General features: G+C 39.7%; 2 protein-coding genes across 7 annotated transcripts in view; one reads left to right on the top strand and one right to left on the bottom strand.

The window, feature by feature from the left end:
- The window catches only part of LOC123678534 (histone deacetylase 4), a 40,107-nt gene extending 34,053 nt beyond the window's left edge, over positions 1–6,054 (top strand). Inside the window, exons 3-4 of the mRNA XM_045615607.1 lie at positions 292–883; positions 4,480–6,054. Coding sequence (XP_045471563.1) covers positions 292–883; positions 4,480–5,893 — 2,006 coding nt within the window. The 3' untranslated portion in view covers positions 5,894–6,054. The remainder of the gene's footprint in view (positions 1–291; positions 884–4,479) is intronic.
- Positions 6,055–10,970: 4,916 nt separating this feature from the next.
- LOC123678536 (glycoprotein 3-alpha-L-fucosyltransferase A) overlaps positions 10,971–12,938 on the bottom strand; it is a 35,348-nt gene continuing 33,380 nt past the window's right edge. For all 6 annotated transcript variants that reach the window (XM_045615610.1, XM_045615612.1, XM_045615613.1 and 3 more), the window contains exon 5: positions 10,971–11,692. In XM_045615610.1, coding sequence (XP_045471566.1) covers positions 11,385–11,692 — 308 coding nt within the window. In that variant the 3' untranslated portion in view covers positions 10,971–11,384. The remainder of the gene's footprint in view (positions 11,693–12,938) is intronic.

The raw sequence follows: 12,938 nt of genomic DNA on the forward strand, positions 1-12,938 counted from the left end.
GTAGCCATTCAACCAGAAGTGCACTTCATCGCTGAACAACATTAAATGGACGTAGTGTGCGATACGTATTCCGCACAGAACCATTATTTTCGAAATAAAATTGCACTATTTGCAAGCGTTGTTCAGGCGTGAGTCTATTCATGATGAATTGCCAAACCAAACTGAGAATAAATCACTTGACAGCTGTTAAATCGGTCGCCATCTTGAACAGTAATGCCAACTTAAAGTTATATACCTCGAAAAAAAAACACCCGATAGAACAACCTTCAATTCTTCTTCTTTATGTTACAGCTTCCGAACCGAACCTGCTCAAGGTCCGACTGAAGCAGCGCGTCATGGAACGACGTTGCAGTCCCATGAGCAAACGCCACCTCCCACCACCGCTCAAGAAGAAGCTGCTGAGCTCCTGTCTACCTCCCAGCGAGTCGCCGCCTCAAGAACCCCCCAAAGAGCTCAGTCCCCCCTGCGAGTCGGACGAGTACCAGAGCCACGCCCTCTTCAGCAGCCCATCGATGCCCAACATCTCCTTGGCTGCCCACCACGTCTTTTCCACCGACCTCTCCGAAGCCGCCCTGAGGGCTGCTTGCACAGCGCGGCTGGGGATGCCGCTCACTGGCCAGATGCTACCCGGTACCCTGCCTTTCTACCCCTCCCTGCCTGCCATAGAGAGCGAGCATGAGGAAACCCCGCTAGACACGATAAGCGAGCTTCAGGAGCCTCAGCAGAGAGGGGTTATAAGGCCGCTTGGTAGGACGCAGTCCTCACCGTTACCTCTAGGTCATCCCCTGTTGGAGGGGCCGCCACCTCCGATACTGCAGCCGCCTCAACCACCGCCTGAGGAGGAGCAGAAGGATGTGGAACTGAAGGACAACGAATCTAGGAGGTAGGTGCGAAAGAGTATTATTACAACCTCAGTAAGATTGAGATTTAATTGAGGAGTTTCCATTTCACGACCTAAGGGTCTTTTGTGCCCCTCCATCAGAAAGAGCTATTCTCTCCATAACGTGATCTATAGCTCGTCTTCCAGTTCCAGAGTTCTAATGAACTTTAGTATCTGGGATGGCTTCAAGAAGGCGAAGTCCTCACTTCTACAAGTCTTTTGTCCAAAGCATTTTTTGCATTGGCGAGGCATTTTGGCACCAGGTGATTCGCAGTTTTTTCGTCCTCTCCACAGAATCTGCAATTGACATTTTCTACTAGACCCATTCTCACTAGGTGTTTCCTAAGGCGACAATTCCCTGTAAGGAATCCAGTGAGGAGGTGTAGTATATTTTTGCTAAGATCCAGATACTTCGTGGATCTCGCAGTGTCAAAGTTTCAAAGAAACTTTTTGGAATGATCCAAACCAGGGGAAAACCGCCAGAGTGTTTTTCTTTCGGTTTTTTCCTTCTCCTGAAACTCTTTCTTGTAGGTACATTGTTCTATGCCACAGAAAGATTCCGGGACAATGAAAGAAGTTTGTGCTCCTTTTCTGGCAAGTGTGTTGGCCTCTTCATTCCCTTTAGTTCCCGAGTGGCAGGGAACCCAGACTAAAAAGACCTTGGTATTCTTGCCTATTTCATTGACTTTTCTTCGGCACTCCAACACCATCTCAGAATCGATGAAATGTGAACTCAGTGCTTTGATTGCAGCCTGACTATCAGAATGTATCGCGATTTAAATGATACGCCAAGCATTCCTTTCATTTTGAAAAGGGTAAAAAAGTTTAAGCAGACTATAACAAGAACACAAGATTTCATAGGATTGATCAACTCCTCAAACCCAATGTGTCTCTGTCACAAGTTCGTAAAATTTTTCAGGCAAACTAATCCCAAACAAAGGTGACATTCATTGGCCCCTGCAGTCCTGATTTGACTATGGACTTTTAACTGAGTGGTTTCCTCAAAAAGAAATTTTAAGTTAGTAAACCAACTTCTCTGGATCAGTTAAGACAAAATATTCACCATGAAATGGGAACACATCATGAAGCATACTTGAAAAGCATTCATTAGGAATATTAGAGTTAGATTGAATAACGGCCACTTAATTTCAAGAAATGATTTCACAAATAGCGTATTGAAAAATAAACGTCTTTAATTTTTTATCACTTTTTTTACATATTAATTTTCTTTTAAGACAACTTGTTGGATGATTTCCCAGAAACGTAATGAGTTTTAAAAAATCCAGAAACCATTTAAATTATCTGTATGACATTACTGCCTTCAGCACATCACTAAAAACTCTACAATATCCTTTTGACTCATTAATCGAAATGAAAGTAAGTCAATTATCTGCATCACCCTATTTCATTAATCATTGAAATTGAAATTAATTTAATTCTCCCTGTTGCAAATTACATGTATGCCAAACGAAATTCAAGCGTTCTGTCCTGACTGCAAGTCCATCAATAATCCACGACTAAGTGTTACAAACACTCATCGTCGTAGGGTGGTTTACTTTACGGTTATAAATGAGTTCCTCATTAAAATGCTATAAATAGAACGGCCTGAAACAAGCAACCTCACATGATTGCAACACGCAAAACTGACGAATCGATCACAGAAGTGTATCAAGGACCCTGTGGGATCCAAAAGCTCTTCGATATCCAGTCTTTCATTATGAGTGTCCTTCAGCTTTATGTATGGGGTGCCACTTCATATCACTACCATATTTGAGGTGGAACATGAGATGTTAGAACCAACACTAAACTGTTCTATGAAGTTTTGAGAAGTCCCTCGCTAGAATTGTCTATGTCTTCATATCCCTATTTTAAAAAACTAATATAAATTTCATGGCTTTGTCTTTATTGGGTTAGAAATAACAGTATTTTTGTTTTCAAAGAGAATTCTTTTCAGCGAAGAAAATACATCAAATCGTATGAAAAAAATTATATGATAAATATCACAATGTTTATCTCCTATTTCTTCGAATGTTTTGAAAATTCTATATTCATTTATAGTATGATGAAAAATGAATAATAATATAAGGTGTACAACTTTGCTTCCGCCGTTTTGCAATAGATGGCTGTAGCGGTAAGTGGTTGTCGAATTAAACATATCGTAGATGTCATACAATCAGCTTAGGTATTTGTAAATATAACTCCATCGAAATATTAGTCGATTTGTGCCTGCAGCATGAAGTTATTCTCGATTGAACGTGTCAACTTACGAGCCAAATTCTCGTCATTTACAGGAGGTTTCAATTTTCTGCTTGAATATAAAACAATCTGGGGCTGAGGCTCATCGAATGCTCTCAAATACCTATGGTGAGACCGCTATCAGTGATATAACGAGCCGAGATTGTGTTCAACGCTGCAAGAACGGTGATTTTGACGTCGAAGACCAGCACGGCGGTGGAAGAGAGAAGGTTTTCGAAGATGCCATACTTACTTGATCAAGACTCTAGTCAAATGCAACAAGAATTGGCAGGATCATTGGGAGTGACGCAACAAGTCATTTCAAAACGCCTTAAAGTCATGGAAATGATTCAAAAACAAAAAAATTGGGTGCCGTACGAGTTGAAGCCGAGAGATGTTGAACGGCACTTGTTTGCTTGTGATCAGCTGCTTGCGAGACAAAGATCGAAGGGATTTCTGCATCGCATTGTGACTGGAGATGAGTAATGGGTCCATTGCGATGATCCCAAGCACAGAAAATCATGGAGATATCCCGGCCATACTTCTACGTCAACGGCAAAACCGAATATTCACGGTTCCAAGGTCATGCTGAGTATTTGGTGGGACCAGCTCGGCGTTGTGTAACTATTATGAGTTGTTAAAACTGACTGAAATAATCACAGACGGTCGTTTTCGAACGCAATTAATGCGTTTTAGCGGAGGATGGAAAGACAAACAGACGCAAACAACGAGAGACATGATAAAGTGATTTTACAGCATGACAATGCTCGGCCCCATATTGCGAAATTGGGCAAGACATACTTGGAAACATTGAAATGGGAAGTCCTACCTCACCCGCCGTATTCTCCAGACGTTGCTCCATCGGACTATCACTTGTTTCTATCAATAGCACACGGTCTGGCTGACCAGCACTTCTGGTCATATGAAGAAGTGAAAACTTCTCGATCGATTTGTAGATCGCTTCAGAAGATGACCACTTTTTTCAATGCGGGATTCGTACGCTGCCCGAAAGATGAGAGAAAGTAGTGGCCAGCGATGGACAATACTTTGAATCATAAATTTATAATCAGTTTTTCCCAATAAAACCTCGAATTTCGGAAAAAAACGGCGGAAGCTAAGTTGTACGCCTATGTAAAATATAATATTATGTGAAATAAAATTGCAGGACAGATAAAAGTTGTCTTTGAGCAAATGCAAATGCTCATTACTTACTGGGAATAATCAATCGAAAACTTTTAGCATTGAATTATACATATAATAAGTATATAAGAAAGACATCAGAACAACTCGAAATCACCATTGAGTAATAAAAAAACTAAATTTCAATACTTTTTCACTATTTACAAAATTATTATTTTTTTCAGTATAAGGCCCTTGTCGAGAGCAGTAAGCAGTCCAGTAGTCCACCTTGGTGTCCCTGAACCTCCAACGCTGTGCCGTAGACGATCCTCCACTTCACCAACCACAGGCCTCGCCTACGACAACCAAATGCTCAAGCACGCCTGTATATGCGGCAACAACATCGTACATCCCGAGCATGCAGGTCGTTTACAAAGTATATGGTCGAGACTTCTGGAGACAGGCCTAGTAGCCAGATGCGACAGGCTAAGACCACGCAAAGCCACCACTCAAGAACTACAAACCTGCCATACTGAAACCCATACGCTCTTGTATGGCACCAGCTCACTCAATAGACACAAAATGGACACTAGTAAAGTAACCTTCGTTAGACTTCCTTGCGGTGGTATCGGGGTAGACAGTGATACCACTTGGAACGAAATGTACACAGCGTCAGCAGCCCGTATGGCAGTTGGATGCACTGTAGATCTGGCCGTTAGAACGTGGACGGGAGATATAAGGAACGGGTTCGCCATAGTACGACCACCAGGTCATCACGCCGAGCCTCAACAAGCCATGGGATTCTGTTTCTTCAATTCCGTAGCCATTGCCGCTAGGATACTACAACGAGAGCACAGGGTTCACAAAATCCTCATATTCGACTGGGGTATGCACCACGGGAACGGCACCCAAGACATATTCTACAGCGACCCGAGAGTTCTAGTCATTTCTCTTCATAGGTACGAAAATGGTAACTTCTTTCCGGGTACTGGTAGTCCTGGTGATTGCGGTGTCGGAGAAGGCTTAGGTTTCAACGTTAACATAGGATGGAATGGAGGTCTGAATCCTCCGTTGGGTGATGCCGAATATTTGGCCGCTTTTCGAAGTGTAATACTGCCCATAGCTAAAGAGTTCTGCCCTGATATAATTTTGGTTTCGGCAGGGTTTGATGCTACAGATGGTCATTTGCCACCATTAGGTGGTTACAGGGTTACACCTGCTTGTTATGGTTACATGACCCGTCAGCTGATGCAGCTTTGCGATGGAAGGGTAGTACTGGCTTTGGAAGGAGGATACGATCTTCCTTCCATCTGCGATTCGGCTGAAGAATGCGTGAAAGTATTACTTGGAGACACTCCGTCGGAGATGTGTCCTTCGGAGCTATCGAGAGCACCTTGTCACAACGCTGTGTTGAGTCTGCAAGAGGCCATGTCTGTACAGATAAAGCATTGGCCCTGTCTACAGATGTCGTCCAAATCGGCGATGTGTTCCCATAATGATGCCGTACGGAGTGAGAAAGAAGACAAGGATACGGTGTCTGCAATGGCCAGTCTATCCATGCAGCATCAGCACCAATCGATGATGTCGCCCCCTAGGGTTTTGATACAGCAAGGTTTCCAATCGCTGAAATGTCAGGACGCTGGCCGTCCGATGGACTGAAATCGGGACGTTTACTTCTTTTTATCATTTCCCTACACTCCTCATTTCAATTGAACATTCCTGGTGGCACTATTTCGTCACTAATATTATTAAGATCAAAATAATCGTGTGTTTTATTTTTGTTAATATATTGAAGATTTTTAATAAAACAATTTATTTACTTTGTGCTTTATTTTATCTGTTTTCATAAAATAATAGGAGATGAGGTACCTAGCTCAAACTAGTCTGAACCTAGTTTTCAACCTCATAGATACAAATGAAAATGACAGATTCCCCAGATCATTTCAAGGAAAAAAAATCCTATTAGCATGAGACACCAAATGCTTTGTTTTCGAGATAGAGGGTGATAAAGTTTATATTTTTTTGAGTTTTTTCTCATGGGCACCTACCCTTCACAAGATATTCAACTTTAATTTGGCATCGTTATCCCAACTTGAAGTTTTCATCATATTATATGCTAATTTTGAATGCAAATCTACAGGGTGATATTTTTTCTGGAACAGTGCCCGCTTCTTTCCTCCAGAACTTCTTTTTGGTGGACCACTGGTAGTTTAAAAAAATGTAAGAAGCTTTTGTCAACTACTATACTTTTAGCTCTCCTGTAATTTTGTCGTATCTGCTACCGATTTCGAGAAAAAAAATTCAAACAAATCTCTACTAATCCAAATCATTACAAAGATCAGAAGCTGTGAGGAATAGATTAATTATAAGTGTTGGTACTTATTTACCTAATCTGTAGCGAAGATAAAGATTCGATGAACTGGTATCATCATCTCAAAAAAATTCAAGAAATTTATTCTTAAAATAATTCTCCAAGGAATCTCTCATTTTCCTTTCAACCTCCACTTTAGGAGCACCCTGTATAAGTTCTGGTGCACATACGCTGCATCTCATCTGAATTGACTTGCCTCATTACTCTTAATGTATTTCTTTATATTGTCCCGATTGATACACATCTCATGTGCACCAGGCCAAGGCGAAAATCTCTAGCTCATTCTTGCTAATGAGCTGCCCAAAAGCTCAACTAAAATGGAGTGATCTCAAATCTCAGTACAACAATAATACTGAGCAACGAAAAAAAAGCGTATTCTAAATTTGACAATAACTAAGCAATGTCTAATTTTTTCTGCAATATGAATATATTCGTTTTTGTGGTACATGCTTCATGTATCAAACACTGCGTCATGTGATTTAAATTGATCTGTCCGATCGTTTTGATGACATTCAATAACACAGTTATGAATTTTGTTGCTCAATTCATCCATTCACTATATAACTGTCATCATCAATTTCCTTATGTCAATTTCGCCTGTTTTTTAGGTTGAATGTTTGTGATAAGGTCTGTCCATCTAACAATTTTTGAACTCATTATTATTATTTTTAAGAACCTTACTACATCAAAATTAGAGAGTTCTACTCAAACATTTATTCTAAATTCATCGCGATCCTCGAAATGAAAGAATATTAATTATCTTGTTCCATAGTATTTTGTTTTATATCCAAATTGACGAATAGCGATTAATTAATTGTCTGCACCAACCACTCGTTAATCACAGACAATTAAATCGAACACATTCATTTTATCCCTGTGATTATGTTATGCTGAATTGGTCCCAAAAATTTTTGAACGCATTCCAAATATTATTGGTTTTTCCGCACTAAATCGCATTAATAACAACCTTGCTCCTGGGATTTTGAATGACTTACTTACACATTCATCCTAGACAAATACGTCATCAAGCCTGAAATACAGCGGAGTGTCTAGTGGCAAGTAATTATGCAGAACAGTTGAACTTCATGAATGAAAGCACAGCTAAAACTTCATTTCTTTATTTACAACTTTTCAATCTCATATAATTTTCCACATATTTTTTTTTAATATCACAATATTTTGGTTATAAAAGTGTATAGGAATCTACTACATGTTTTACGCCTTGAATTGTGCGATACTGGTTGACACTTAGCTGGAAAAACTAGATATGAAAGAACGTCTTTCCATATTCTCAATCTAGTGAGATATGAAGAAAATATCTCTATTATAATAATTTCAGTTTCCCATTCCACCTGTTCTATCAGAACTCAATCGGTTCGACTAAAAAAAACGAAACATGGACTCGAACTTCAGAAATTTGAACCATATTTGATTTATAAAAAAATCGAATGACCTATGTTTTATTTCAGCAGATCTCTTGTGAGGCAACTATGCATTTCGTCAAGTTCGAAGAACTTCTTTGATTTTTTAAGCTTAAGGTTACTGAACGCTGAGAATGTCAACTGATCTCATATTCCATAAACTTCTACATTATGTGGCATCGAATTAGTAGTTCTGGCCCTACCAAATTCAAAAAGTTGGTTTGATTGCACACATACATGCTGATAGCATACTTAGAGAAACACTAAACTATTAGAGGAAATGAGATGCAATTCAATGAAAGCAAAATAATTCAGTCTTTGTGAAGTGAAAAAAAACTAAGAACTCTGAATTGGATTATCAATGAACAATGCAAAAACAACACCTATTAATATTTTCATCCTGCCTATCCTTTGCACCTCTCAGGTGGGATTTCATGGAAGTAAAAGGAATTTCATAGTTTTCAACCCGACTCTTCTGAGCCTTTGCGAGAACCTTCAGAATTCTGTGTAGGCTTCTATATCGTGCCTTTTCGCTACTTTGGCCACATAAATGTTCAACCAATAGCGAGTGGTTAAACGTTTATCTAGAACTATAGTCCATTCAACTATAAGACAGAGCAATATCAACATAGTAAATCGCATGGTTCGCGCTTCGAGCAACTGTTATTAGCAAAACGCTCATAAATACTATCTCTCCTTCGGCCCTAACTTGACCCTATGTTAGGGAATGTGGATAACAACTATAAATTGATGATTAGAAGATCCATTTCACAGAAGAGTAACAGACAATCTTAACTTGTTGACATATTTTATGTTGAGATGCTTCGTATATTTCATTTGTAGATTAGTATGAAGTAAAAACTGTGCATTAATATGAATTATCCTTAGTTTTACTCTGGACTGACAATACCTCTTCCCATATATGCGCAAACTTGTATATATGGCATCGTCTAATATATGAACAAGCTATAGTAAATTTCTTTCTGAAGATGTGGCACTCGAAAGCCCAATCCTCACAGTTTTAAGGATTATGAATCAAGAACCTCAACAACTAGGTGATTGAGGTCCTTTATTTTTACATTACCGTAATCTGGACCAGATTTTCTCATTTCATCAACCACTATGGCTTCTTTTCTTTTGATTATTCAATGGATTATGTGTTCACCCTTAAAATATCTCCAAAAGTCTTGGGACATCAGAAGAACATACAGCTTGTAAAAGCATATTTCTGAGAACAACTTGGCGCATTCTCTCAAAATAGATCCTAGTCTCCCTAATATGCCCAAAATATCAGTAAATTGCATTCTACAATTCCTATTCAATTGACCAAACGGTCTACTAAATACAGCACTTGCTCCAGTACTAAATCAAGCTGTTCATACCATGCATGTAACTAAATTTTTTCACTTGATTTAGTAACTTGCTTCAGCTACTTTACACGTGTTAATTGGGTCTAAGTTGCTTCATTTGAAACCTTTCATATTGAAGGTGTACATGCATTGGTGACTATAAGAAGTGACTGCAATATGCTGACAAAACTTGAATAAAATATTTTTTTCGGCAACCGTCCGGGAAGTGCTCACTTCCTGGACGCTTTTTCTCTGAGAAAGTAGCATTTCCCGGCCTAGTCCGGAAAGTACGTACTTCCCGGACTAGGCCGGAAAAGAATCATAGAATCCATAGCAACCGAGATAACGGATGACAGTTCATATGAAATTAGTTGTCAAAATTTGCATGTTTTTTGATCGCAATCGCAATAAAATATGGAAAGCAACAGCGATAGTGTTATTTTACATGGTTGCCGAAAAAATATTGTACGCAACACGCCCGAAAATGTTTTTTTTGGACTCACAGACTTCCAGGACGAGCGTAAGCGAGTCTTGGAATTTTGTCTATTCGTCCAAAAAAACCCTATTTTCCGGACTTGTTACGTAAATTACTATTTTCAGATGATGTACATTGCATCTTTCACGTTGACAGATGAAATTGTAGTTAGTGCTCGAATTGCTGGTGGGAACCAGCAATTGAAGCACTAAAGGCCATCAAACATGAAATAGTCAATATTGTCATGAATTCAAAGAAGCAGTCCTGTTATGAGTCCTTATTTTAACAGAGAGGCAACTTGTCATACCCTGATTGACTCTGAAATAAAAGTTATATTATTTTGGATTTTTCATCCAAAAGCTTATGTCGGTAACACAAACTGGTTACCTAGCAGTCCGAATTTGTCCCCAATCGACTAAGGAGATATCTCGAAACTCGAAAGTTCACATTAATAAGATTTGGGGTTTCCAAAAAACAAGAGTGCAGAGTATCTCCAGCCACATTTTGAAATGCACTTTTTCTTGAGTATTAATAAAAATATTTTTTCAAGAATTTGGATAATAACCCAAATTCTCGATTGACACAAGGTTCTCATTTATTTGACAATTTGAATTCTTAAAAAAACATAGGTCCTTCTGCATTTTGAATACTTTAGCGGCCACCCGGAAGAAATAATGATTTCGAAACCTAATTGTACCTCATCAGGTTAATGACGGGTGTCATAAAACTTTGATTGGCCGATCAACTCGTTGATTGTAGCATAGTATAAGGAAAGGATAGTAAGCCAGTGTAGTGCTTTTTTCGATTTTGTTGATGTTGAGCGCCATCTAGATGTACTCACGTTTTACTCGAATTTTACTGTCAAAAATTGGTCCGTAAAGTGGAGGCCCCTGAAAAAATCGGTGTTATTTTGAAGAACTAAAATATTTGAAATAGAGTGGTCAGAAGATTTCTTTACTTGATAGTTTTTCTGCTCTGTAATAAGCATTTACGCCAGTGGCGTGTATTTGTGATAACTTAATAATAACATAAAAATTGTTGGCAATGTATTGCGACCCCTTTTCAACCACGCCACTGAATGAATTATCGTATTATTTCTGCGCCATCTATAGCTCATGATTCAGCGCTATCTATTATCGAGTTACTTCTCCAAATCCAACTACAGTAGCGACCCCTGGTGACTATTTCCTTGCCGTCAAACGGCGCGGCGGTTGGCTTACTATCCTTTCCTTATACTATGATTGTAGTTTTAAATCTATGGAAGTCTCAAAAACGGAACTGAAATTGATAAAAGTTTCATAAAACCCGCCATACATCTCATTTATGGAATATGAGTTTGTGCCTTCATTCTCTTACTTCATGACATCTATGGATTTTTCTTTGGAGGTGTTCAATAACCAACATCTATAAATTTGTCTTTTGTGTGAAAATTAATCTCTGATTCGAAAAGACGCGAGAAAACGGGTTCTTCGCTTTCCTTTGTTCGCTATTACCAGAACGAGAAAATTGGGGAAAACTCTCCATCCCCTCTCTTCTACCCGTTATCCGAATTCCTCCAAGACTTCGACGTGCAGACTCCGGGTCCCCTCCACCAGTCGTTGACGTCCTCGTAGTTCCTGTGCGTCAAGGGTGCGTGCAACATGGCGCACAACCTACACCAGAAATAGGTGTTGATGAACTCCCCTGTACCCTTCCATTTGAAATAAGAATTATACAGATCGTTATCCTTGTCCAATCGATGGAGGTATTGAGCTAATTCGCGGGGGTTGTTGAATTCGTCGACGTGGATGTAAGAACCTTCAGGAGCACTGCGTTGGTAATCTTCCGGTCTGGCACCCATGACTGGAACAAGACAAGAAACATGATATTATTGTGACTTAGTCAGAGAAAGATAAGTTTATGTTATTGGTTAAATAAATAAACATTATTCAAGTTACATAGTAACAAAGTCAACAAAACCCTTCTAGGATAAAGAAGAATACATGTTTCACAGCATCAATTGCAGATCTATTTTTCTCGAAAACAAATTTTGAAATCCCCTTAACGGAACCATAGAGTCCCAGACCTTTCTGGAAACTGTGTCTGTCCAACCATTCTTGATTAGATTCAAGAATAGATAAAAAGAGGGGCTAAAGATCAATCTAACTCCTTGCGCTGTTTACCAGTCAGGCAATAGTGTCTCAAGAAACTTTATCACCTTTCTGGGGACTACATACATAAATTGTTATGACTTTGAAAACCAAGAGCCAAGGTGTTTTAGCCTCTTCCGGTGGCCAGCTTCACGCTCGCATAGCAAGTGTCTAGCTGTCTCAGTGGCTTCTTGACAGAAGCAACATGTATCTTTAGGTGCTTTTCCCATGTTTTTTAGGTGATACCTCACAGGACAGTGTCCCGTGAGTGCGTCTGTCAGTTCCAATTTACTGAGTGAGAGAACTTTCTTACTCCAGCTCGTCGAATAGGGAAGAAGTGACTTGGCCTGGCATTGGCCATTGATTGTCCACCACAACACAAGCTTTCTCTTTTCTTCCCATTCCTTAACTGCCATCTCTTGATGACTGGCTGGGAATCCACAAAATGGTCCGGTGAAGGGGGTCAATTCTTCTTCCCTGGCCACTCAATCTGCCGTTTCATTGCCTGGTATTGTGTACTGGCCAGGCAACCAAATAAAGTTGACCTGGTTTCTTTCTCCTAGTACGTTGAGGGGCGTTTTACATTCCCAAACTTACCAAGGGAGGAGTCGGATACTATACATATGTATTTTGCTTGAGTAGTCGCCAATTTTTCGTTTGCTCCTTTGTCACCTAGAGAGCCCATCTGGCCGCCTCACTTTTTGGAAAGATATCTAGAGAAGGCAGGTCCAAAATGACTTGAATGGCAGCAGTTGACGAAGAACGTGATGCTCCTATGATAGACATTGTAGTTTTTCCAGGGCTAATTACCCCGTCACTAGTCTTGCTCATGGCCACTAAAAGAGAGCTGCATAGCTTACGATTGGCCGAAAAATGGATTTTTAAATCCAGTTCGTCAGTTCAGGTTATAACCCATACGTTTTTTCGACGATCCTCTGGCATGTGAAGAAAGCTCTCTG

The sequence above is a fragment of the Harmonia axyridis genome, chromosome 4, assembly GCF_914767665.1.
Source record: "Harmonia axyridis chromosome 4, icHarAxyr1.1, whole genome shotgun sequence".
Lineage (NCBI taxonomy): Eukaryota > Metazoa > Arthropoda > Insecta > Coleoptera > Coccinellidae > Harmonia > Harmonia axyridis.